The 24,347-nt window shown below is 43.5% G+C and overlaps 1 protein-coding gene across 4 annotated transcripts; it reads left to right on the forward strand.

Moving 5' to 3' along the window:
• The first annotated feature begins 802 nt into the window (after positions 1-802).
• LOC143327909 (gamma-adducin-like) lies at positions 803-23,934 on the forward strand. 4 transcript variants are annotated; one of them, XM_076742555.1, is made up of 16 exons: positions 1,340-1,358; positions 8,362-8,432; positions 9,270-9,508; positions 11,190-11,334; positions 12,028-12,179; positions 12,812-12,892; positions 13,739-13,888; positions 14,198-14,341; positions 15,090-15,188; positions 16,011-16,184; positions 17,894-18,154; positions 18,352-18,468; positions 18,979-19,068; positions 20,294-20,417; positions 22,010-22,105; positions 22,251-23,934. In XM_076742555.1, exons 3-16 carry the CDS (start codon positions 9,308-9,310, stop codon positions 22,499-22,501), a joined length of 2,085 nt encoding a protein of 694 aa, XP_076598670.1. In that variant the 5' UTR covers positions 1,340-1,358; positions 8,362-8,432; positions 9,270-9,307; the 3' UTR covers positions 22,502-23,934. The 4 variants fall into 4 exon arrangements, with proteins under 4 accessions (XP_076598669.1, XP_076598670.1, XP_076598672.1 ...); XM_076742554.1 differs by lacking the exon at positions 8,362-8,432 and having other exon boundaries at positions 803-1,358; XM_076742557.1 differs by lacking the exon at positions 1,340-1,358 and having other exon boundaries at positions 8,154-8,432.
• The last annotated feature ends 413 nt before the right edge of the window (positions 23,935-24,347 follow it).

Here is a 24,347-nt window from a genome sequence, read left to right on the forward strand (position 1 = left end):
TGGGGGCAGATAGGGGGAGGATATGACAAAAATACAATAACTGAACCTAAACTTATGGTGGTATGGAGGAAGTGTCTGAGCCTCACCATTTGGATGTTTATGTTAATAACTTGTCTTCATCTGAGCGTGACCTTTGACCTCGCTGGGTGTGCTCTTGACTGGGGAGGTCCTGTGGGTGTGGCTCAGTGATTGCAGAAAGCTCAGGAAATGAATGTTTTATCAGCCTGCGCAAAGAAAACAACAACAGCACCGCGGAGGGGAAAAGAGAAACATCTAAATTTAACTCATCAGCTGCTGCCAACTCAAATAAAATCATCTGTGGACAGTTTCCTGTTGGTTTTTCCTCCAAAACATCTGGATTTTCATTACATGGATAATATCTATGTTTATTGGGAACATAAATATTGTAGATATCATATTGTAGAGGTCATGTCATAGTCCTGATAACATAGTGTGAGCTTACAAGTTTACATATTTCACACTCTTCTTAATGGATTTCCTGTGCTCTTATTATTTTGATAAGACAAACTGCCCACCAGACCCACCTCTCATGGCCGCGCGAGGTCTGCTTTCTCCCACATGTGCTGTTTGATCATTTGTCATCATTGTGCATTTGTTGTCAAAATGCTAACACGCTACCTATAGCTTGTAATTGCCTTATATATCTCCCTTCTACCCAGCTATAGCATGCACTCTTCAAATGCCGATGTATTCAGGTGGTGCTGTGCAAAGGGAGAGCAGCACATCCTACTCACTCACTGTAAGAGAGTATGTGGGAGGAGGTGATAGCGGGCAAGCGTTCACTGTGTGCAATGTCCTCCTCTACAGCAAAATTTAGAACATGAGGCACGCTCAATATGCAGAGGAAAAATATGCTTGGCAGGATATTGCTGCAGTTTTCCTCCATTTATGGTTAGATACTGATCTGCAAGTAATTCCTGCTTAATAAAACATGTAGCGTTACCTTCATGAGATCTAGTTTTGAAGTGCTTTAAATCACATGTGATTTAGAGAGATCACAGCAAGGAAGGATAAGGATATAGACAATATGCATATATGTTGTGGGTGGAAGCTTGTACCTCCCATTTTTTCAGTCCAGTCCAGTTCCATCTGGAAGCTTGGTCTCCAGAACCTCCTCTGACAAGTTTCCTTGCTTTCCTGTGAGAATAGGCAGCCGCTGTCACAGAGGAGCCGAGGGAGCTCAGGAGGCAAAGCAGCAGTTGGCTCCCTTCTGGGAAAAACCAGATGACCCTCTTCAAAGTGATAATGTAAACAGCTAGCAACTGGTGGAACCGTGGGAGTTTGAAGTAAAACGTGAAGAATTCTCCTGCAGGATAAGAGTAGAAACGACCAACAATGTAAGTTTTTTTGGGTTTTTTTTTTAACCTTTTTACCCATTGTAGCAGGCGTTGGCTGGAGCTCAGATCAAAGCAAATAAATTATGTGGCATGGTGCATTTCTGTGATCTGCAGGCTTTGAAGCTTTGGGAGAGTAAGGGTGTATTTTCAGTACACTGATAGCAGGTAAAGGACACTTTATGATCCGTGAGAAAGATGTCTTGTTTTTGTTGTCCTTGTATATATGAAACATTAACTTGATTGCATCCATGTTTACATCATTTTCTAGATTTCACATTGTAGAAGGTCTTCATTGCTAAACTGGCCTGTGTGCAGCTGCACTGTCAGCTCCAGCTGCAGAGGCTTCAAACAGCTGCTTTCAATTAATGTCACCCTCTAGAAACATTACTCTGAACAAGGATTTGTTGACTTTAGATGTGGGGCTGGGGGAAGCACAGGATTTCATAATATGTGTGCCTGGTGATGTGAGTTATAGACAGCCATAAAACTGAAAAGGCAGGTCGAGACCCAAACCCTTTCACCCGTGCAAAGGATTTTTCCTCTTCCAGTTTGCATTTTTACACGGTTTTCATTTTATGAATTTAACGTTAGATTAAGTTTTATGATGTCATCAGCTCTCGCTAAATGAATTTCATAATAAATGCCATTCTTTTACTGCTCCACGTTTGGATATTTTTCAGTTTGTAGTAAATGTCAGTTTTTGGTGTAAAGGTTAGTGGTTTACAGGGTTTTTACAGTGCTACTTAATTGAAAATCACCCCTTCATTTTCCCATAGCATTGGTTTACAACGTGACAACATACAAGGGATCTGTTAGCCAGACCGCTACCTCAGCCCTGAGTTAAAGCAAACCACACTCTAACCACTAGATCTCCAACATGGTGGCCATCCAAAGACAACCACAGTAGGGACTACAGCCAGCTCCTCCACTTAAGTAAACAAAGTCTGTCTCTTTCCACACCACTGCAGTGTGCGTATGTGCGTGTGATTACGTGCATGTGTGTGCCGATGCAGCTCTACACCCAAAAGCTGCGAAGGCACAGATCCAACTGTAACAATGTAAATTGTTTCAGGTTCAAAGTGTGCTCTGTTGTTGCCACCCACCCTGCTGTGGGAGTGTAGCAGGACCATTTTTAGCAAGTTGCAGAGTGATATATTCTGTGTGAAGTTATCAAAACAATGGCATTGTTTTGTAGCAAAAATAAAAAACTCTTTGGAACAAGTTCTCTTCTCTCTCAAACCCTCCATACTTGATGCAAAAGCTCTGTGTGCAGGTTCAGCTTAATGCAAATGTGTGTTTTAATGTACAGTAGAAACTGTACATTCCTGGAAAATTACAGGAGAGAGGTTCCTGTTTCATGTGAAGGAGATGCAGCTACATCTCTCTATGCTCAGTAACCTCTGATTGTGTTTTGGACCATTCCCAGGACATTTACATAATGCTCTGATCAGTCATTTCAATTGTCCAACTTAGACTGTTACTTTCATAAACACCATGAGAGCAATCTAAACAGAATTATATGAATTTAATTATATTGTCAAATGACAGAATGACTTGGGAGCAGCACAGATAAGTGTCCCGAACATAACGAGGTTGAGAACACTGAAGGCATGTGAAGTGTGGTCCAGTTTTTGAGGGTGTGCAGCTGCTTTGGGAAGATTACTGGTGAAATTATTCAAAAGAATTTCAAACATTTGGATCAAAAATTAATCTTCCCAGATTACTGCGATGCTAAACAATTGGTATCGTTTATCTTGCACTCTGGGCCAAGTGTCAAGGGTCAGGTTGATAACAAAGGTGTCAAGCAGTGACCAAAGTGTTACTAACAGAAGAGGTTATCAGAGAAGTGGCTGGCAAGACTCTGCAAAGGTTGTAGCCCATATTTCAAAGATGTCTGTAGCTGGAAGGGAAACAGTTGTGATTTCAATCTTCTAGGAAATAATCACATAATGAATTTAGTTAATGAGGGAATACAACAACCCTTTACCTCATGCCCTGATTACGATAAAGAGCAATGCATCAAAGAGGTTATGTGTGCTGACGGGGTGATGAATTCTCCTCCTCTTTGTATTTCCACAAACTGGCAGAGTTGTTCTTATTTCATGCATTATGCAGATAACACTCATCTCGTCTGTAAAAGTGGACGTTATCTGGCATCCATTCACTCTTCTCCTAATTCAGCCTCAGACCAGAGACGGCATAAGCATTGGTTACCATGGCAACTGTGCCGGCACAGACCTGAGATGAAGTTTTTCTTTTTCTTTTTTTCCCCCCTCCAAATTAATTATGAAAAAAAATGTACATCTGTTGTTCTGAATGTTAGCAGAACTCCCTGAGTGGTCCCAATAAACCACGGCGATGATCGTGTCTGCAACAGTTTTTTTTGCCCAATGGCAAAAATCCCCTGAAAGCAGACTCTGGTATGTGTTATTCTTGTCCTGCAGTACTTTGGTGACATCTGTGGTACCTGAGCATACAGGCTGAATTTAGACCATCATCTGTCAGAGGAGACTGCAGCTTCTAGGGAAAGAAACAAACATTTTCTTTTTGTTCCATGGCTTTAAGAAAAGGCTATTTCAGTAAATCATTACAATAAAATCCAATTGACATCACTTAAAGTCTGCTTTGACGTCGTCTAGCATTAAAACAAATCGTCCGTTATCATGTCTTTAAATTACTGTTAATGGCCTGATAATAAAAAGTCCAGAACTGTCAAAGAATCCTGGGAAAATGAGCCATGAAAAATAATGAAATGCTGTTTGGGCTTTCCAAAAATAACACTTGACGAGTACTGTAATAGGCTCAGTGTGTGATTTTTTTGTGCCAGCCTACAATTATCATGGACTAATTGGTGGGTTTAGAAAAAGTAAATAAAATTCAGTGTTTTAAAGAGCAACTGTTTGACATACAAGTATCATTCAGTATCATCAGTATTTGTTTGTCACTGAACCCATGATGACAGCTTAATGTCTTCTGTGGCTCTGAAGGAGAAAATAGCCCTGATGACATCATTGTGATGATCTCATCATGAGCTTGGAGGAAAATGATGACAGTTTGTAAAGTGTGCGTTCCAGACTGGGTCAGTGGAGTTTGAAAGATGTGCATGTTTTCCAGGCACCTAATGAAGCACACCACAGGGTTGCATCATGGGAAGTGTAGGATCAAGCATTTTTGGAGCTCCAAAGCCTCATTTCCCCTGAATGATACAGCTAGACTTGGCTTGATTTTGTACTTTTCTCCATTTTGCTTTCGACTGCAGATAATACCCCCTCAGTGTAGGCGGGCGTCTTAGCTGATCGTCATAGCGAGGCTGTGTGAAACACTGCGGTGGCATCACCTTCAAGGTGACACAAACACACAAACACAGGAGCGGTGGAGGATATGAAGGGATGGCTGTGTTGATTCTTGGTACGTGGCTGTTTGTCACAGCAAGGAGACAAACTGTGTTTCAGAAACGGCAGAAGGCATCAAGACAAAAGACAGCCGAAAAACACAGGAGAGTTTAGGAAATCCAGCATCAGAGCACAGACGACGAGACGACTTCGTGTCGTGCAGGTGATGATTCTCTCTGCCTGATCAACGGTCTGCAGTGTTTTCACTCCACCTTTAAGTATCTGCTCAGCTCACTTGGAACCTCGACTGAGGTGTTGCCAAAAAGACTGATTACTACTTACTATCCACAACGTTTGGCAAAGGAAAACCAAAAAGGAACAGTTCCATGTGAGCTGAGCTGAGCCGAGCTGAGCCGAGCTGTGCCATGCAGTTGAAATGAGGCAAGAGCCAAGATATCTGGAGCTCAACTGGATCAATGCTTTCCTTTAATCCCTTTCTCAGAAGTCCCCAAACTTTAAAGTGCAACACTTAATCACTGGAGTATAACGTACATTTAATAACACAATTGTTTTTCAAAATAAAACAATTAAGGCGGCGTAAAAGAGTAAATCATCAGCTGCTTTTAATGGCCCTGTTTTCCAATGATGAATTTGCTATTTACATTTCATGCACGTCCGGACGTTATTATTTTGTTGCAGCCTGCAGTCGGACAGTGGCGTCCTTTATGTTCTCTCTGTACCCTGACTGAACGGTACATCATGTGCCTGTCAAAGGACAAAGATCCCTCTGGTTTTCCCTGTTCGGAGACACCAGATAAAGCACCAGCGCCGTCATAAACCTCCTCAAACCCACGAGCAGCAGCAACGAGACCAAACTATGAGAGAGAGAGAGAGAGAGACTCCACAGGTCAAAGGTGGCTTCATGCATTCCTCCTTTGTCAGCACAGCCTGTCTGCCTGCCACAGTACCAGACTTCCCTCTGAAGCTCGACCAAAGTTCAACCACCATGTTGCTCATTATTCACTGTGCTGATGTCTCTCTCATGTGTTTTACTGTGGATTAACACCAGTTCGCACAACGTTTCCTCATCTCGCACGATAGGTTGACATCTTTCACCTCCTCTTCCTCCTCCAAACCTCTCAGATGGAAAGTCGGCTATGACTTTTTATCTTGTCATAGTTTGAAGCCTCCTGTTAAAGTTGAAACTCCACGGATTTTACACATCAAAGCGTGGAGTTAGGAAGTGGTGAGGTTACCAGACCTCTGTACCCGCTCCTCATCGCTGCTTGAGGCTAGAGGCCCGAGGCTACATTACACTCAAATCTCCAACCGAACTGTCAGCGGTCGAGTTGAATTGTGGATAATGGTAGGCACAAGGTTTTGACAAGAGGGAAGCACGGAATAAAAGGGACGATATCTCTGGTTTAGCGCGCTGCATCGATTTTGATCATTTTTAAAAAACGGTCCTTTGTGAGTTAGACAATGTTGTGGGAGCAGTGGTGGAAGAAGTATTCAGATCTTTTATTTGAGGAAAGTAAAATGCTCCCTGTCACTGATTTACTCTGATATCTATTTTTGGATTAACATCACTGCTGCATTAATGTGTATGTTGCATTTTACTGCTGTAGATTTTGAAGCTTGTGCTAATTTTCACTGCTTTAGATACTGTGGGGTAGTTTAATCTTCAGCAATGCATCATATTCTATAAGATCATCATATTTCTGTCCTGTACTCTGCGTCGATGCACCGGGAAACTGGGGCGGGGGGGGGGGCGTTCAGAGGAATTGATTAAATTACCACGTTTCAGATTAGGCCTGGTATAGCTGGCTGGCAGAAGAGCAACATTTGAGTTACTGCATCAATATTCAGCTTTTAATGGCGGAATCTCTTTGATTGATCTCTTAAAGGTGGTCATTTCCCCTCATTTTTCATTGATTTATCCAGGCAGCATTTGCATGTCTGCATTTGGAGGTTATTTCCATTGGAGTAGCTGGTCTGTGACATGAAGCTGCACCTTTGTCTGCGGACATCAATATCCTCAGCAGTAATCTGTATGAATGAGACGTCGACTAATAACACCTGACATTTGGTCAATGCTACCAAGACAGACTGCCCTCGCTGAAAAGTTCAAATAGTCAGCAAGAATGCGGGGGCTGGCCGGTGGGAGGATGTTGTGTGTGTGTGTGTGTGTGTGTGTGTGTGTGTGTGTGTGTGTGTGTGTTTGTGCAGACATTTAAGCTTGTGTGTGGTTTCGGTGGGAACTCTGCCAGAAAGAGAGAGGCAGGGTTTCAGGGTTTGAGGGGGTCACACAGCTCCGGAGTGAGAAAGTTCTGCTTTTCATTACATCAACCCATATGTCCACATTTCTGCTCCGCCTCCCAGACTCCACTCTGTTTCCTGGAATTGTTGTATCAGTCAGTGATCCAATCCTTCTCTCTCTGACTCCCAAAATCGAGATACTTGTGTGAGTGTGTGTGATTAAAGGCGTAATAACTCTGTGGGCTGGCAGGAGCAGGGTGCTGAGCAAAATCAAAGATTCTCAGAGTTGCATTCACTTAATATGGAGTGCATCTGAATCTCGCTACAGTGCACTCTGGAGAGACTGACCGGCAAGGCAGAAAAGAGTTGAGAGGTGGCGGCAAGGGTGGAGGAATCCCTGCTCTCTGAGCAGGATAAATCTGCACAGCTTCACATTTGCTTTCATCTTGATCTTATGGCCCGTTTACAGTAAGAGAGCCAATTTAATTCACTTGAAGAAACGCAGCGTGCAAGTGTTTTCTGAGACAACCCAGCATGAGACGGCATTAGCTGGTGTTATTATCAATGTGTTATCATTAGATGAAGTTATGTGTTGTATGAGTCTGTTAAAAGAGAGAAAGCGGTGGTAAATACAGGCCTGCTGTAGTTCAGTGTGATGCACATGATAAGCTCATTTAAATCAGTGTATATGTTATGCACACGCTCGCTCTACGCAGTCTCTCTTCCATGAGAGACATCTGTGTTTCATTGCTGTCTGACTGCAAACATCCTATATTTTGGAAAACTTTTGTCTCACTTTTTGAAAGAAGCACTTGTTTGGGCTTTGAAGTGCTGTGTTTGGTATGGCTAGGCTGTATAGCTTTGATGAAAACCTCCACTGAGAGGCTGTGGGAACACAGGAGCCTCAGTTATTTATGAAATGAAGTGGCAAGAGTTAATGAATCACACACAGAGACACAGACGGAGGGAGAAGAAAAAGATTAATAATAAAAAAAAAAGGAAAGGCTTCCTTCTGGGATGTTACCAGAAGGGATAAATAAGGTCGCTGAACTGGCAGCTCATGCAGGAAAAGCTACAGTGAGCTTTAAAAAAAAAGGGGGGCCTAAAAAAGCTGGGCTGATCCTGAGTGGCCATTCCTTTGTCCCGCTGCATACATAAGGCCTAGTAGTGGGTGGATGAGTGAAGTCACATGGTCACTTTTCCTTTTTCCCACACAAACACACCCACATCCTCCTCCATGCATGCAGACTCTCTTCACTCTTCTTCAGCCCTGTGCGCTCCCGCAGCGGGCAGTCCGCTCCGTCTGGATCCTGGAGCCGCGTCAAGTTTGCGCGCTGCGAGCTCTTCTTTTTCCGCCACCATGTACCCGAACCGGGGATAACATCCGCCTGCCTTTCTCTTTGATTCTGGAGCCTCTGTCGGAGCAGTTCGACATCTCATCATCCGCAGGCACTTCATTCACCAACTGAGCATTTTGTTCCAGGTAAGTTTCAACTTGCAGTCACAGTTTCTCTCCTGGGGTTGTGTGCTCGCTTTGTTTTTATGGAACAAGTGAGGCTTCGGCTAATGCAACCCCCCCCCCCCCCCCCCCCCCCCCCCCCCGCTCCCTCCCGCTGTACTTTTCGTGGTATAAATGGTTTCAAGTTGTAATTTGATGCCTTGCACCCAGTGCTCAGGGTAACAGGCTGCTGCTAAACCAGAAGGAAAAGTTTTATTGTGGCTCCATGTAGTGAAACTATCTATCTCAGGCCTGCAGTTATTGTCTTGTAGCCCTGGCTTGATCTCCTGTATCCCTCCACCCCCACGTCCAGGTGACACTGCAGCGCTGAAGGTGCTAACTGCTATTCAGGATAGATGATTTGCATGAGGCCCACCTTTTGTTTGGTGTTGACAAAGCTTTGCAGCCTCTGTCTGAACCGCAGAAGTGTGGAGACTGGTGCTGCTTTCATGTCACACTTTGTGAGCTGGCCTCCATCTGTGTAGAGAAGAACTTGTGAGAGTGAGAGTTGGTGAGTGTTTTGGGGGAGAGATAAGATGTTCACGCTGATCATTGCCTTATTAAAATGTACTTTTCTGCAGGACCAAAAAAATGCATTATGTTCACAGCAGCTGTGACTAACTCATCCTTTTTTCACATCAACAGCTTTGTACTTGAAAGCAGCATCAATCATATAACAATGTTCTCCTCGCTTTTGTCTCCATCTCTGTAATTACATGAGTCACCCCAGCACCCATACAGTATCTTTTCTGCAGAAAACAACCCGTTGCCTTGACAGCCTGAATGTGAAGTAAGCTGCGACGTTTTGCTCCTCTTGCGCAGCTTCCAGCGGACGAGTAGGAGGCCGCTCGGCGATAAAGATGAGCCTGGTGGAGGTGAGGCAGACAGCGGGGTCTCTGACCCTGTCCCTGTCCAGCAACGACTCCAAGGAGCGCTACTTTGACCGCGTGGACCAGAGTGACCCCGAGTACCTCCGCAGCAGGAACATGTCGCCGGACCTGAGGCAGGACTTCAACATGATGGAGCAGAAGAAGAGGGTCACCCAGATCCTGCAGAGTCCAGTATGTAGCCGGCAGCTCCATATAAGCGTCCTCCTACACACAAGCTTTTACTGTGGATGAGTCATAAGCAGCGCTTTTAAAGCCGGAGAGGCTCCGTACCTGCTTAAGACAGACTGAAATGCATAGTTTTGTCTTGTTTATGTGAAGATCATTTCATACACTCTGGTGCACTTAGACGCGGGTTTAGCTGTGTGTTGACTCGGTGAAATACTGCCACAGTCCGAGCAGCTGAACGTTATCAAGGAATGTAGTGTGTCGCTTGGTTTATGCACTGACACGTCTGTTTTCATTGCTTTGGTGTAGCAATAGTGTTATTACAGATTAAGTGTACTAAACAATTACTTCTAAAGGTAAAATGGACCATGTGTTCTAAGAAATGTCTTTAACATACTTAATATACACACTGCATTATAGCCTGAGCTGAAAGTCATTAAAGGTCTGATGTGTAAGCCAGAATTTTTGTTTAAAACGTTCAAAAAATGAATGAACGAACATTATTATCAACAGAATGTGAAGAAATAACAGATATGACGTTATGTGAAAGATATATTGACTGAAGTTAGCATGCTAACCAGGCAGCCGCGCTCCGCTCTGTCGCGTAATACCGCTTTGTGCCTCAAGTGGCGATAGGCCGATAATGCAAATTTTCTACAAGCTCTCTTAGTTTTTGTTTTTTTTAATAATGTGTAATAAATAATTGAAATAAACTAAATATTCTTCCACCTATTTTCCTTGTTAAATGGAAAAATAGAAGAGTACAGCTTCAGAAATCAAAATAAAATTAAATGCCAAGTAAGTACAGTCAGAGAGTGTAGTGAGCAGGACTTCATCATTACTCTGCTCATATGCTGTCCCCCAGCTGTTTGGAGTGACCCTCGACAGGTGGAGTTCTTATACATCATACCTTTAAACAATGTTTGACAGGAAGTTATCTGGCAACAACTTTGATAATTGGTTAAACATTTTGGTAATTTTCCAAGTAAAATTCTCTGGTTCAGGCATCTCCTGTGTGAGAATTAAATCACATCTTCCTCTCACTATTTCCTGTCATCCTATAGCTTAAAAGATTCACTGATGGTGAAAATACAGCATTTTCCCTTCACTCCGCGCCGACGTATGATAACAGAGATTATCTCAGTATGATGTAAATCAAATGGAAAATAAACAGAGCAGTGCAGTCCGGTTCGATGAAGTACAAGGCGGCGCAACAAGCACATGCCAATGAAGTGCACGGAAACAAGACGAGCCCACACTCATCTGCGATTATATAACAGGTCTAACAAGTGGAGCTCATCTCGTCACCATGGGAACCGTGGCGGATGGAGCAGAATGCTGGAGCTTTGGCTGCAGCACACGGGGAAACAGCGCTGTTTCGAGATTCACGGCTACTGTTGAAGGCAAAAATTGATAGTTGGGTTTAATGCGGCCCTCCCCTCCCCTCACTTCTTTCACGGACAGACAAAGAGGTTTTTAGTGGTCTTCTGTGATTTGTGTACAGTTGTAATAAGGAGCCATGAAAGCGTGCTGTGCTCCCTGACGCCTCCTGAGGAGTTGTTGGAATGAGTTTAAGGCTAAGCTTGTGTATCTCTGAGCTGCTAAGCTAATGAAGCTTTTTGACGGCGTCTGTGTCTCCTCTTTTCTCCTCACTTCACCCTAAAAGAAACCTTTTTTTTGTCTACAGGTGTTCAAGGATGAGCTGGAAGGCCTGATTCAGGACCAGATGACCAAGGGCAACAACCCTAGCGGCCTCCTGGCTCTGAGACAGATTGCTGACCTGGTCATGACCAGCACCTCGGGAGGGGTTGGCCCCCTGACTTCGCCCATCAGTGAGTGTCAGTGTGTCTCAGTGCTTGTGTGTGCGAATGTCTCCATCTGCCTCCCTCTGGGCCTGATTGTCATTCAGTGTGTATACTCTGTCTGTGTGCATTATGCAGGCTGAATATCTTCATTGTCAGGAACTGAATTGTCAGACTCTTGTGACACTGAACAACCCTGAAACAGCAGAAAAGGCAGAGAGCTGTTGACAGCATTCTTCACTGACAGTGTTTCTATTAAGTAGCCCTCATGACCAGTAATGAATTACAGCAGTTTGCAATTCTAATTATGTTAGCCTAACCTTTTTTGTGTGTTTCCTGGGAGGTCACACGGCACCCTGGAGCTGAGATCAATTTTAAAAACTGTAAATGTTTGGAAAATGTCCCTGTAGGAAACGGCCGTGAAGTCGCAGAGGCAGACCTGCTCGTTTAAAAAGCTAAAGTGCCTGTAAAAGATAGCGTCCTGCATCATTAAATGCCCTTATATGGTAGTACAGCCCAAAAATACCCTTCAGTTTCTTGTTGGGAATTCTGAGAAAGGCCTTTTTTAAGCTTCAGCTGTCGAGACTCGAGTTCCCTGGCTTGTTTTATCTTTATATGCTGTGGAGGCAAACCATGTAAACATCCTTGTAGATGTCTGAAAAAACACGAACGTAAGGTTGTGGATGCATCCCAAGTTACCGATGATGTTATGTCCCGTGGCAGGCTTTGGGATGGTGACTCCAGTCAATGACTTGTACGGCATCGAGTCTCCCTCCTTTGCTAAAGGCGAGAAGCAGAGTCGCTGCAGGCTGGCCAGCCTCTACAGGCTTGTTGACCTCTTCAGCTGGGCTCGTTTTACAAGCTCCTACATTACCGTGAGTACAACTTCATCATCCCGCTCCACTGCACATCTGCTTATGTATGCTGCACGAGGTTTGTGTATCTTTACGTTCTGTGGCTCCTGGAAGGCTTAAAGGGGAATACCTCTTTATTTGCAGAAACCATATATTATTTATGGTCGGGGAAAGTCACATTTGTGACTACGTACGGCTCCCCGACAGCAGGAATTCACACTGAAATATGTGATGAACACCTGCGATGTCAAGATGTAAAGCTCAGATTTTCCCCAAAGACAAAGCCTAGAAAGTAAGTTTTATCAACCCACACGCCGATTTTTTTGTGTGTTTTTCAGAACGCGGGGAGCTTTTCTTCTGTGGTTCAGAGACTCCTGTACCCTTGAATCTGTGAAATGGGTCTCCCTGCTCTGAGTAGCTGCTAACCCAGTTTAAAGAACTTTTTTAAGCGGAGAGATTTGGTCTCCTGTGGCGTCAATGCTTTTTAACAGGCCGACGAGTATTTATGGGGGAAACACTCCTGCAGAGGCATCACGCGGGTCAGAAATACATAGACGTATGTCTCAGTCTCAGGCGCCTCAGAAGGTTGGAATTTACTCATTTCATCGTAACCCAGATACGCTTTGGATCACGACATGTTCATTTTGTCTCAGGTGCGGGTCAATAAAGAGCAGGACCATGTTCTGATCGGCCCACGAGGTCTGTCCTTTGCCGAGGTGACGGGGGCAAATTTGGTAAGCACAAAGGCTGTGTGTCTGAGTACAGACTGCAGTGTCAGGGCAACTTACAACATGCATTAGGCAACAGTTTCAGTATTTTTTAGTGAAATCGCGAAAGATAATTGAATGAATACCCTAAAACTAGAAGCATCATGAGGAGTATGTTGTGTATGTGCAGTAAGAAATTTTTGTGACTCTTTATTTGATGGTAACTTATATTTTTTAAAATGAATTCATGTCTTGATGATTGTTACTGGCCACCTCGAAGTACCTGTTTGTTATTAAGCAAATCAATATAGAAGATATTCATCAGTATCTCAGCTGGTGCAGTGTCATGTGCATAGAAGGTACATAACAAAGTAATGTTGTCTCAAAGACACTCTGTGGAGTTTAAGTAGCAGCGCTATGGAGCAGTGTTTTTTACATGCAGGTCCGTCTTTGTTTGCATGTCATGCCTGCATTCAAGGACGCGCATACAGACACAAGTGCGTGGGTGATTTGAGACACAAACACAGAAATGAAAAAGGCAGGGATGAAAGACGTAGCAGACGGCTAGCTAGCCTGCAAACATGGATGGAAACGGCGCAGGCTCCAAATATAAAAGATAAACAGCTTTGCAAATGTTTTACAAGGAAAGAAATACAATCACCACTTTGTTAGGCCTCAAGGATACACACAATGTGTTTTTGTAAGAAATTAATTCATGTAAACATGACTTTGTTTACAAGAAAACTCCACAGGGCGCCTTTAACGGTTCAGTCATACTGTATGTAATTACCCACCTAGGTTTAGTATTTACAGTTGTTATTTTGTGCTCTTAAATAACTACGAGTTGGCTCCTCTTTTTTCTGCCATGTGAAGGTGAAAGTAAACATAATCGGTGAGGTTGTGGACCAGGGCTCTACTGATATGGGTATCGACCACTTTGGGTTTGCGCCTCATGCTGCCATTTACTCGATGCGTCCCGACGTGAGATGTATCATCCACATACACACCCCTGCCACGGCCGCAGTAAGTACGCTCCAGGCCAATGTTAATTGAGCTTCATCTTAATCAAAGCGTAAAGGCTGCTGCTAAATGCTTATGCTGCACCAGAGGAAGAGGCCAGAATTAAAAGCAGCCCCCTGCATGCCTTGTTATTTAAGATGCAGACACCCTGTAATGCGCTTTTACCATTTCCTTTGATCCTGGGCTGTAAAATGCACAGCGTGCCCTGTACGCCGCTGTGGAAACTTTCATTTGTGCCTGATAGCAAAAAATGTGGCTCTGTTAAGATGTTGGTGCATCACAGTCTCAGTTGCTTTTATTCCACGTTAACAGGTGTCCTCGATGAAATGTGGAATCTTGCCCATTTCCCAGGAGGCTTTGCTTCTAGGAGACGTGAGCTGCTTTGGTTACCATGGCAGTCTGGATAATAAAGAGGAGAAGGTGGAGTTTCAGAAGGCTCTGGGCCCGACTGCCAAGGTACCGTCAAACCAAGGGACTCATTAATGACAGGCTGACTGTCTCATGGGATAAAGCACGTTATGATCCTGTAGTGTGTGCACAATCGGCCATTCACGAGGTTATTCGTACCTGTTGTAAATGAATTCATACACGTGCATACAGTGTAAAAAATGTGAATGTATTTTGTCTAAAATTGAGAACATTACAAACATCGTCTAATGGAATAGACCTTTCGGGAAATACACTCGTTTGCTTTAACTGCTAAGATTTACACAAGAAGATTGATACCAGTCTCATATCTGGCATATGAAGCTACAGCTAGGAGATGGTTAGCTTAGCATAAAGACTGGAAACAGCTAGCCTTCACCTGTCCAAAAGTTAAAAAAAATCTCCTTGGGGGTTTTTTGCTGGACTGTTTCTTGTTTGGACACTTCCTTGAATCTTGTCTTAACCGTGAGGTTGCTAGATAAGAAGAACTCCAGGAAGTCACTGCTCCCTGCTAGACACAGCTAGGCTATCAGTCTTTATGCTAAGCTAAGCTAACCAACTGCTGCCTGAAACCTTACATGTGAGTGGTACCGATCTTCTCATCTAACTCTAAAGTTCACCTCTTGGTCCTGTTTGTGGGAACATTTGCTAATTACCTCATACGTGAACTAATCAGCTCACATTAGCACATGTGGATACGCACTAGCTCAGATGGATTTGTTCAGTGTGTGATTATGGTTGGCCATCGGGCAGCTCAGGCGTGCGCTGTGTCTTTCAGGTGATGATGCTGAGGAACCACGGCCTGCTGGCTTTGGGAGAAACAGTAGAGGAAGCTTTTCACTACGTCTACCACTCACAGCAAGCTTGTGAAATCCAGGTATCAAAAGCTTGATTTCTTTTCGTGATACTACCTCTGCCTGGAAATGCAAGTGCACCATTCAGGGCGGTTTGTAAAGCTGACTGCGGCCCTTAATGCACTTTTTCATATTTACAAGCTAACTACACACTGTATGAATAAAACACATTTTACCAGTCGAAATATATAAGGCGCTCCAGTCGATATGAGTAGCAGCGTGCTAACCTCGACAAGCCAACGCTAACTTCCAGCTGTCCTGACTAGCTAGGCTTCTTACATGCCTACTAATAACTTATTTAAAGAGTCGGGTCCCCGTGTTCCAAACTCATCAGTTACCTTGTGAGCTAAGCATTGATTCTCTATTCAGACAGGTCCGTTAATGTACACGTAAGAGAGAAAGGCAGCAGGAGCGGGGCTTAAACAGTAGATACAATCAAAAATCAAATAATGAGTGTACCGGGAGGCTTGAATGAAGGTCATTGAATAAAGTCAGCGTTCACAGTCGGAGTCAGGCGGAGCCCCGCTGTGTTTCTGAGGCGCTCGTTGTTTTGTGTTGTGGAGGCAGTGGAGGTGTTTTTTCATCACCCTGCTGTGTCTGGACTGTGTTTGCTTTCCTGTTGATGTTGACACGTGTTGACAGCTGAGTTCACATATATTTCCAATTCTTTTGAAATGAAAATTCGACTGAAATGGATGCTCTCTGTCTAAGGATGTTTTGAAATTTCGGAATTATTATTTTTAAAGCGCGAGGGAAAATCATCACCAACTCGGCACGGAATAATAATTCAGCTTGTAATTCCGGATGAATTAATAATGAGTTTGTTATCACGTGTCTTTGTTTAGGTGAACGCTTTGGGGTGTTCAGGCAGCGTGGACAACCTGGTGCTCCTGGACAAGGGGAAGTTTAAACCCCTGACGCAGGGAGTGGCCACTGCAGGAGTGGTGATGGACAATGAGGTCAAGTGGAAAGTGGGCGAGGCCGAGTTCGAGTCCCTTATGAGGATGCTGGACAACCTGGTAGGTGAACCTTGACCTGTGCCTTTCCTCGGGAAGTGTCTGATTAGAGAACACAATGAAACTAGACTCGTTTTTCTCCGTCTAATCCAAAGATGATTTGTGTAATTCAGTCGTGTTGCTTCATGATAGCTGTCAGTGTTTTTTCACTGCAGCTGCAGATACTCATGTAATTATCATCAGCCCGCGTTCAGCGCAGTGATGGGTTTGCTGTCTGTGGCGAACATGCTGTCTGCTGCTCTGGTTACACCTTTCAGATTTCTGTGCTGTGCTGCACTTGTGTTAATGGAAACCCTGCTTTTCTAACCACACAGCTAATAACCAGGCCCCGACATGTTCTGCAGACACTGAAGATGTCAGGCTGTGTCTGTTTGAGTGTGCTGCTCGCTAACAACTGTGGCAGCAGTGGGCTGCAGCTGTGTTAGCTCTGTGATCATAGCCCGCCCACCCTCTCAATCATAGCTTCCAGATGGTGAGGCGTGCTGTGGGCAGTTACAGCCACACAGACCACACAGTCACTTAGTGTAAGGACTCTGGTGTACTCAGTTTGGAGATCGGATTTGGCCTTTTCTCTATGAGAGTTGCATGGTGCTGGGTGCAAAATGCCAATACACTCACTGCAACAGGAGGTCTGTCTAGCACATGACATCAAAAATGATCCTGAAACACTAGTTCACAGCTAATCATGCAGAAGGAGAAGCTGTAGGGCCGATCCCGTACAGTTTTTAATCCTAATAGGCTATACATGTATATATCTATATGTGTATCTATCTAGATAGATACATAGGTGCGAGGATGAAGAGGCTCATCTTGGTCTCCCAAAAGCAATCTGTCAACAATCTGACAAAAAGGAGTACACTGACTGTAGCTCCATCACACTTTTTGTCTGTGCAGAAATGTATTGAAATACTTCACCTGACATATTCTGTGCTTTATATACAGTCTGTTTCAAGCCTAAACACACAAGTCTGACATGTTTACCATTATGTCTTCCCGAATCTGTGCCACCTGAAAGGAGGTAACAGATACTGACCAGGTGCTTTCTGCTGTTGTGCATTAATCACAACAGTAAATACTGTATGTTCATGAATGAATACTGCACCTATACCCAAAAGGTACAACCAATCACATGACGCTCTTTGGAAACTCATAGGAAAATGTCTTTTTTGGTGGCACAGTGAACAATACTGTGGGGGGGTGGGGGATGCGATGGGTGATGGTTTGCTCGCACAGTGGCGATCAAAGCCCAGAGCAGGGATTTTTTTTTTCTGTGTCAAACTTGTCATTTTGCCGGGGAGAGAATGCCAATTTTGATTTTGATTGTAGTGTTGCACTGCTGGCTTCAGACTGCACTCTAAACATACTGCGAGTTCCCATCAGTTTTCTAGTTGTCTCTCCTGTCTTTGATGTATTGTTAACAACAAACTCTTTGAAACCAAAGTTTTATCTTTTTTCTCTGAAACTGGGCACATCTGCAAAAAAAAAGCTGTTTGTATATACAGCACTGTTCAAATATTTAGAGGCATTGTGTAAGTGGATCTTGGGTTGCCCATGCATCCCTTTGAATGTGGCGTCTTTTCTAGTTGATATGTCTCATTGAATGGGCTGTGAAGGAATGCTGAAAAACTGTGCAAAATGCTGCAATCCATTTCACCTCAGGCGATGTAAAATTGTTCACCTACAAGAATGTTTTCTCTTCGTGTGACCTTCAGGGATACAGAACAGGCTACTCCTACAGGAACCCCATTGTCCGCGAGAAGCCCCGCACGAAGAACGACGTGGAGATCCCTGCCACGGTGTCCGCTGTGCCACCGGAGGACAGTGAGCTGGGTCTGCGAAGCCCCTTCAAGTTTGTGGTGCAGAAACAGCAGAGAGAAAGGACCCGGTGGCTCAACTCGCCCAACAGCTACTTGAGGGTCAATGTTCCTGAGCAGTCACCCAGTGGGGATGTCAGCCCCAGGACCAAGACTGTGGTGGGTTGATGTTCATGTCTCACTGAAACAAGGAATGTTTGAACCTAACTCTTAGTGTTTTGGCTTGTGAGAGAAATGGAGATCTGGGAGATGCTATTCCTCTGTATGTACTGCCCTCTTGTGGCCAGTGTGATAAATGCAGGTTTTACAACTTCTTTCCCCAGTTTTTACTTATTGATCTGTTTTTGTTTCCTCAGTGGATGAAGTCTTCACAGCCAGGCAACAGCATCGGCACACCAATAAAGATTGAGGACCCCAACCAGTTTGTCCCACTCAACACTGATCCCACAGAGGTTCAGGATAAGAGGAACCGGGTCAGTTCGAACGTCATCACTTTTGTCGCATCACGTTGCTCCTGCGCGTCATAACTCTCAAAGACATTTCAAGGGAACCAGTGTGCTCTGATAAGTAGGGCTGCAACTGACGACTGTTTTCATTATCGATTAGTCTGCTATTATTTTCTTGATTAATTGGCTTGTGTAGAAAAATGACGCAAGACTGTGACAAATGGCAGTTATCATTTCAGTTTACTCTCATATATAACACACAAAAAAGTAAAACCCTCACATTTGAGAGACTGGAACCAGCAAATGTTCTGCATATTTAAATCAATTATCGAAATTGATGCCAATGAATGTTTTGTCAATGAACTAAAGGAGCTGATTGGTCCGTTCAGCAATATCTAATATCATTTGCTGAGTGTTTCTACAACTAAGTCTGACTCACATTATGCTAGCAGGTGTGCTATGGTGTGAAGATATTGTATGTAATGTCAAAGATTACTCAGATTACTTACTATGATTTCGTTGGCTATGTTTGTTCAGATTAAAGAACAGCACAGAGGTGACCACATGACTCCAGGACCAAAGTCTCAGTTACTAGCAGGCATTGTCGTGGACACCATACCAGGACCGGTAAGTACATTTACTACGTGTGAAAAGTCACAGGTGCAGCCGCGCCGCAGGATGCAGAATGTGTGTCTGTATTTATTTTTCTCATTTGCTGGAGCACTGCTGCCGTTGTCTAAACACTGAGAACAATCACAGCAGCATTTCATACTGAGCCTTACAACACTTCATTGAAAATAAATAACTTCATCACTGAGTTCATCATTGTCACCAAAGTGTACATCTTGCTCAACCAAAGAAGAAAAAGAAAGCTGGGATGTGTGGAACCAAAGGCAGATTCCAAAAGGACACACCCAACTCAGTGATGATGTTGCTTTTATCAAATATCAAATTGGAGCACAGGAGAAAAGTGCATGGACAGTTAGAGCTCTGCATTTCATTGCAATCATCCTTGCCTTCATGGTTGACTTCTTTTTAATTGCTCACCAGCAGTGGGTGTCAGGAAGCTTACAGTATTACCAACAGGTGCACCAAGTGGCCGCACGTACCTCATAGACCCCCTCCTAGCAAAACAACCCTTAAATCTATTAATCAAAAACTAGTTGAGTAACTGAATCCATTCACAAAACTACACACAGATGACACAAGCAATCAGAGCTTTACCTCTGCCAAGAGCGTTGTGTCTGTTTGTCAACAGGTTTAAGGAAAACTACTGATTTTCATAAAACTTGGCGGACAGGTGTAGCACGGACCTGTTAAGAAGAACCTGTTACATTTTGGAGCGGACCCGAATCACGAGGCAGATACACGGATCATTTTCGTTAAGATAGCGAGATCGAGCATTTGACCTTCTAAATGCCATTCATCTTAAAATCCAGTAGATGGTAGTAAAGTTCAGTAGTGACAAAACAGCCAATTATAGAAATATGATGAGTCCATATCACAATCTACAACCACGGGCAGCAGTAATCGTCTGGCGCTGCTCAAACTTCATACAGGAAGCAGTTGCTATGGAGTTCTCGGGCACAGTGGCTTCCTGGGACTACTAACAGGTTCCTATAGAAACATAAATGCACACATGCAACTAACTGTACTCATACTGACTGTCTGTACTGCACTCATCTGCGTCTGCTGTTGTGAGAAAATGAACTACAGATTTGAGGAACACAGGATTTCCTGAAACTGTGCAAAGCAACTGGGAAAACCTGTAACCTCATGTTTACTTCTGTTTACTGCAAAGTGCATCACATCAGGTGACTGTAACGCTTCTTTATCTTCTTCTTTCAATCAGGCTTTCATCATTGAGGACGAGGAGCACACTCGCTCCCTTCCCCCCAACCCTTTCAATGATCTCACAGAGAAGGAGCTGCAGGAATACAAGAACACGGTGGAAAGAAAGCAGCAAGGCCAAGAAGGTAGACTCACTGCGCACCGTCGCTCTTTAGAGGCACAGAAAGCCAATCCTACGTGGGTCTACACCAACTCATATCTGACCTAATCCCCTGTAGATTATGAGTGTATGACGCTTTGAAGTTAATCCTGTGGGATCACAGAGGTCATGAAAGAAAGTGAGATGCAGAGACAAAGCTAATCTGGAGGGCTAACCGTGATCTCTGACTTCAGAAAAAGAAATAGTAAAAACCCTGCATTAATGGGCTTATGACCCATTAACGCACATTTCTGAGGAGTCATGACCTCAAACTGAACTTGTTTGACCTTTAAGTTCAAAAAAGACGCAGCAGTAATTGCACAAATTGCAATTACATGAGGTCTGATGCTAATATTTTAGTTTAATATATTCCGAAGGTTTGCTGTAGTTGTTGCCTCCACACAGAAATGCTGTCAGTGGCCTGCAGTCCAGGAAGTTAATCAGAGTGGTCGGTTGGTTCCTGCCTGGAGGAAACGTTGGAACTACTTTCACTTAAAATGTGGATATTCCTGCTAAAAATGCCAGCAGGAGAAAAATGTCAGCCCATGGTTTCACTCTTCCGCTGAGCTCTGAAGTCAGCTCACAGGGACTGTGAGAAATGAGCTGCAGACACATCAGTCTTGTCAAACTATTCATGTCTTGTTTATGACAAAAGAAAAACACGTGTGCGTGTGTGTGTGTGTGTGTGTGTGTGTGTGTGTGTGTGTGTGTGTGTGTGTGGGCGGGCAGGAAACATGTCTACAGCTGTGAATTTGAGCTGCACCTTATTTTTCACCACCACAATAATGTGTCAATCTCAAACACATCAGCTAATAACTGAAATATCTCATCAGTTAATGGACTGAAGTACAGACGTTCATGGTCCACTGAGGATGAATCCTGAGGACTTTGGTCGTCTGCTGACCTCGTCTTTGGCGCCATCATGTGGTTTTGAGTGAAATATCTTGAAAACCATTGGATGGCTTGCTTTGAAATGTGGTTCATGTTTAACTCAAAGCGCCGCTGTGTGCTGAGAACAGCCTCAGTTACCACGTTAAAAATGTAAAAGGTGACTGTTTTAATTACTTTGTCAAAGTAACGAAAAGTCCTTAAAACACCAATTTAAACCAGGCGCTGTGAACCTCACTCAACACTGGTAACTGTCAATTAATCTGTCAATATGTTGCCTACATCATGAACAGACATAAATAGGAACTTTAAGCTGTGAGGGGTGGAGGGACGGCTACAGCATTCAAGAAGAAACACTTCCACTTAACACACATGCCAGTCTGCCTTGATACTTCCTGACGTCGCAGCCCAATCAGAAACCAATCGAAAACAAAGCTGAGACTTTGAGCACGTTCTGCCCAATGAATGGAGTCCGTCTACAGACAGCTCCTTGCAAGCCATCCTACCTCCTACCACGTTTCTTTACAGAATACAATCAGACGTAACTTCTTTGGAATCATCAATCAATCAGTTAATGACATTTATTTTGTAACTTAATTAAACTGGACAGAAATGTTGATCTAATACGCCTCACGCACACGAGCGGCTTTGATGAATGGCCGACCTCTGATGGCTTTAATCATTTTACAGAGGACGACGATGCCACTGATGCAGATGAGATGACGACGTTTGATGGCTCGACGATCTCCCTCTCCCTCTCTCCCATAATGACCCCAGCCAAACAGGGTAAGTAGCTTGTCGTTCGCTCGTTAGAATGAGTTGCTTGTTTGTGTCTTTGTTTTCGTCCCTCTGGTGGAATCGTAATAATCCAGCCTTGCCTGCGTGATTGCACTTCGCCCCTCTTCACTGACCGGGTCTCATCTGTCTGCAGACTCAATTCCTAATGGCAAAGACCACTTGGCAGAGCTGGAGGAGGACCTGAGCATCGAGGTGTCCAAGATGAGCGTGAGCACTGCGGAAACGGTGGAAATCTCCATCACGTCGAAGGAGAAGACGGGGGAGGCTCAGACCCCCGAGAGCCAAAGCAAGTCCCCCAAGAAAAAGAAGAAGAAGTTCCGCACACCTTCATTCTTGAAAAAGAGTAAGAAAAAGAAGGATGAGAAAGAAAAAACAGAAGCCTGAGGGCGCTTAACTCTAGAAACAATTAGTGTTTTTTTGATAGGAAAACATCTGAGTTGCATTGTGAATTTTCAGCTTGTTGAAGGGAAGTGAAATAAGACAAATGGCTATCACTTAGTCAGTACGTCTCCCAGGACTCTGTCGGTTTTACACATCTTCCCTCATTCACAGCTATTATTTCATGTGAATGTTTTTCCAAGATTGCAAAATGGATGTTTTTGTATTTCCTGTGAGAGTTTGTGATGGACCGCTCCCGAAGGGCTCAGCAAAATGACATCAAATGAAAAATGACTACGAAAACCGCACCTTTGTGGTTGTTATTACCCATATTTTTAATGGGGTATCAGTGCAGGGGCGTGGAGGTTATGAAAACATCAGATTACACTTTCTAATTTTCTTTTTTGCACATTGTTGAATGTAAACCGAAAGCTAAGGAAATTTCAAAACGTAACAATCACTCGTCGTGTAACAGCGGCTGAACATATTCGACGACGTTTAGCCTCATAAGAAGTACGATTTGTATCTGAACCTATTCATAGTTCTATTATCTTCTAATAATATATGTTGGTTTATATTATAGGTATTACAATCTAGTGTTTGATAGTTAAATAAATGATTTGATAGGCTTAACATATTTACTTTACATACTAACTCTTCTACTAAACATGCTGTGAGTGATACTTCAGTAATGACTCATGTTGTTTTTACATTCATGTCAGCGGTGTTGTTCCCAGGGTTGCTGCTTTATTGTAATTGTGACAAGGAATCGACTGTGATGAACAGAGAGAGCTCAGCAAAGTGACGGTTCTTGCATATTGATGTTTACGAGTGCCAAAGTCTGACTTTTAGAGGATTGACAGAAAATCAAATCACCGCTTGTTTGGATGTTGACAATGAAAGTGCCAAGCCTGAAGCGCAGAACATTGAATGTGATGGATGTTTTGACTCATTTTGTCCAAATATTCAGTAAATGGCAGGATGCTGCGGAAAGCCTGTCTTCATAGCCACTGTTTGTTTGATATAAAGTGTATTAGAGGACCATATATTTACATCCCAGTCAATAATGTGAATGATTTGTTTTGACCCAAAGGGAGTGAACTCTTTGCCTTTGTAAATAGTTTTTGTGACGTTCTTTTTGCTAAACCAAATGTTAAACCATGAAACATAGAAATGTGACAGTACAATCTAATAACATTACTTTAACACTACTTTTACCGTGTTTTTTTTTTTTTTTTATTCCCCTTAATGCACAGCGCATTGTGTTTACAAATTGTATTACTCATGTAATTTGTGTGCGTAGTGCTTGTATTTTCTCTGTTTACATCACTGTTTGTTTTCTCCCCATGGTGCTTCACGTTAGTCACCTTTTCTCAAAGTCAGTCTTTTTAAAGTCGCCTTCCACCTGATGTAATAAAAGCTGGCGTATGTTTCCATAACTGTTTTATTGCTTATTCACTGAAAGATATTTGCCGTTATCTTTTCTTACCGTTACTCGAATACAGCTTCAGACACGAGCAGGCTTTCTGATTTTACTGGGTTTTTCCTTCTCCTGTAGAGGACTCCAGCTAATTGTGTCCGGTTCTAAGACATTAACCACACCTCAAGTATGAAAAGCAGCTTTCGAGAAAACTATTTACACAGCTTCCCCTTTTTTGAGAAGCAGCGTCCCCCTAAAACAATGCACTCTGTTCGGTGATAATTGGCCGTGTGAAGCTGTATAATCAGTCTTCAGCCATGATATGAATGGGCGTTGTCATGGTAATCCACTGAGAGGGGGCTGTGGAGACAAAGAGGGGATTTGGTGTCTCCAACAGGTGTTCATGTTGGGGGAGTGACAGGATCTATACCT

This window comes from Chaetodon auriga, chromosome 11, assembly GCF_051107435.1.
Source record: "Chaetodon auriga isolate fChaAug3 chromosome 11, fChaAug3.hap1, whole genome shotgun sequence".
NCBI classification, from domain to species: Eukaryota; Metazoa; Chordata; class Actinopteri; order Chaetodontiformes; family Chaetodontidae; genus Chaetodon; species Chaetodon auriga.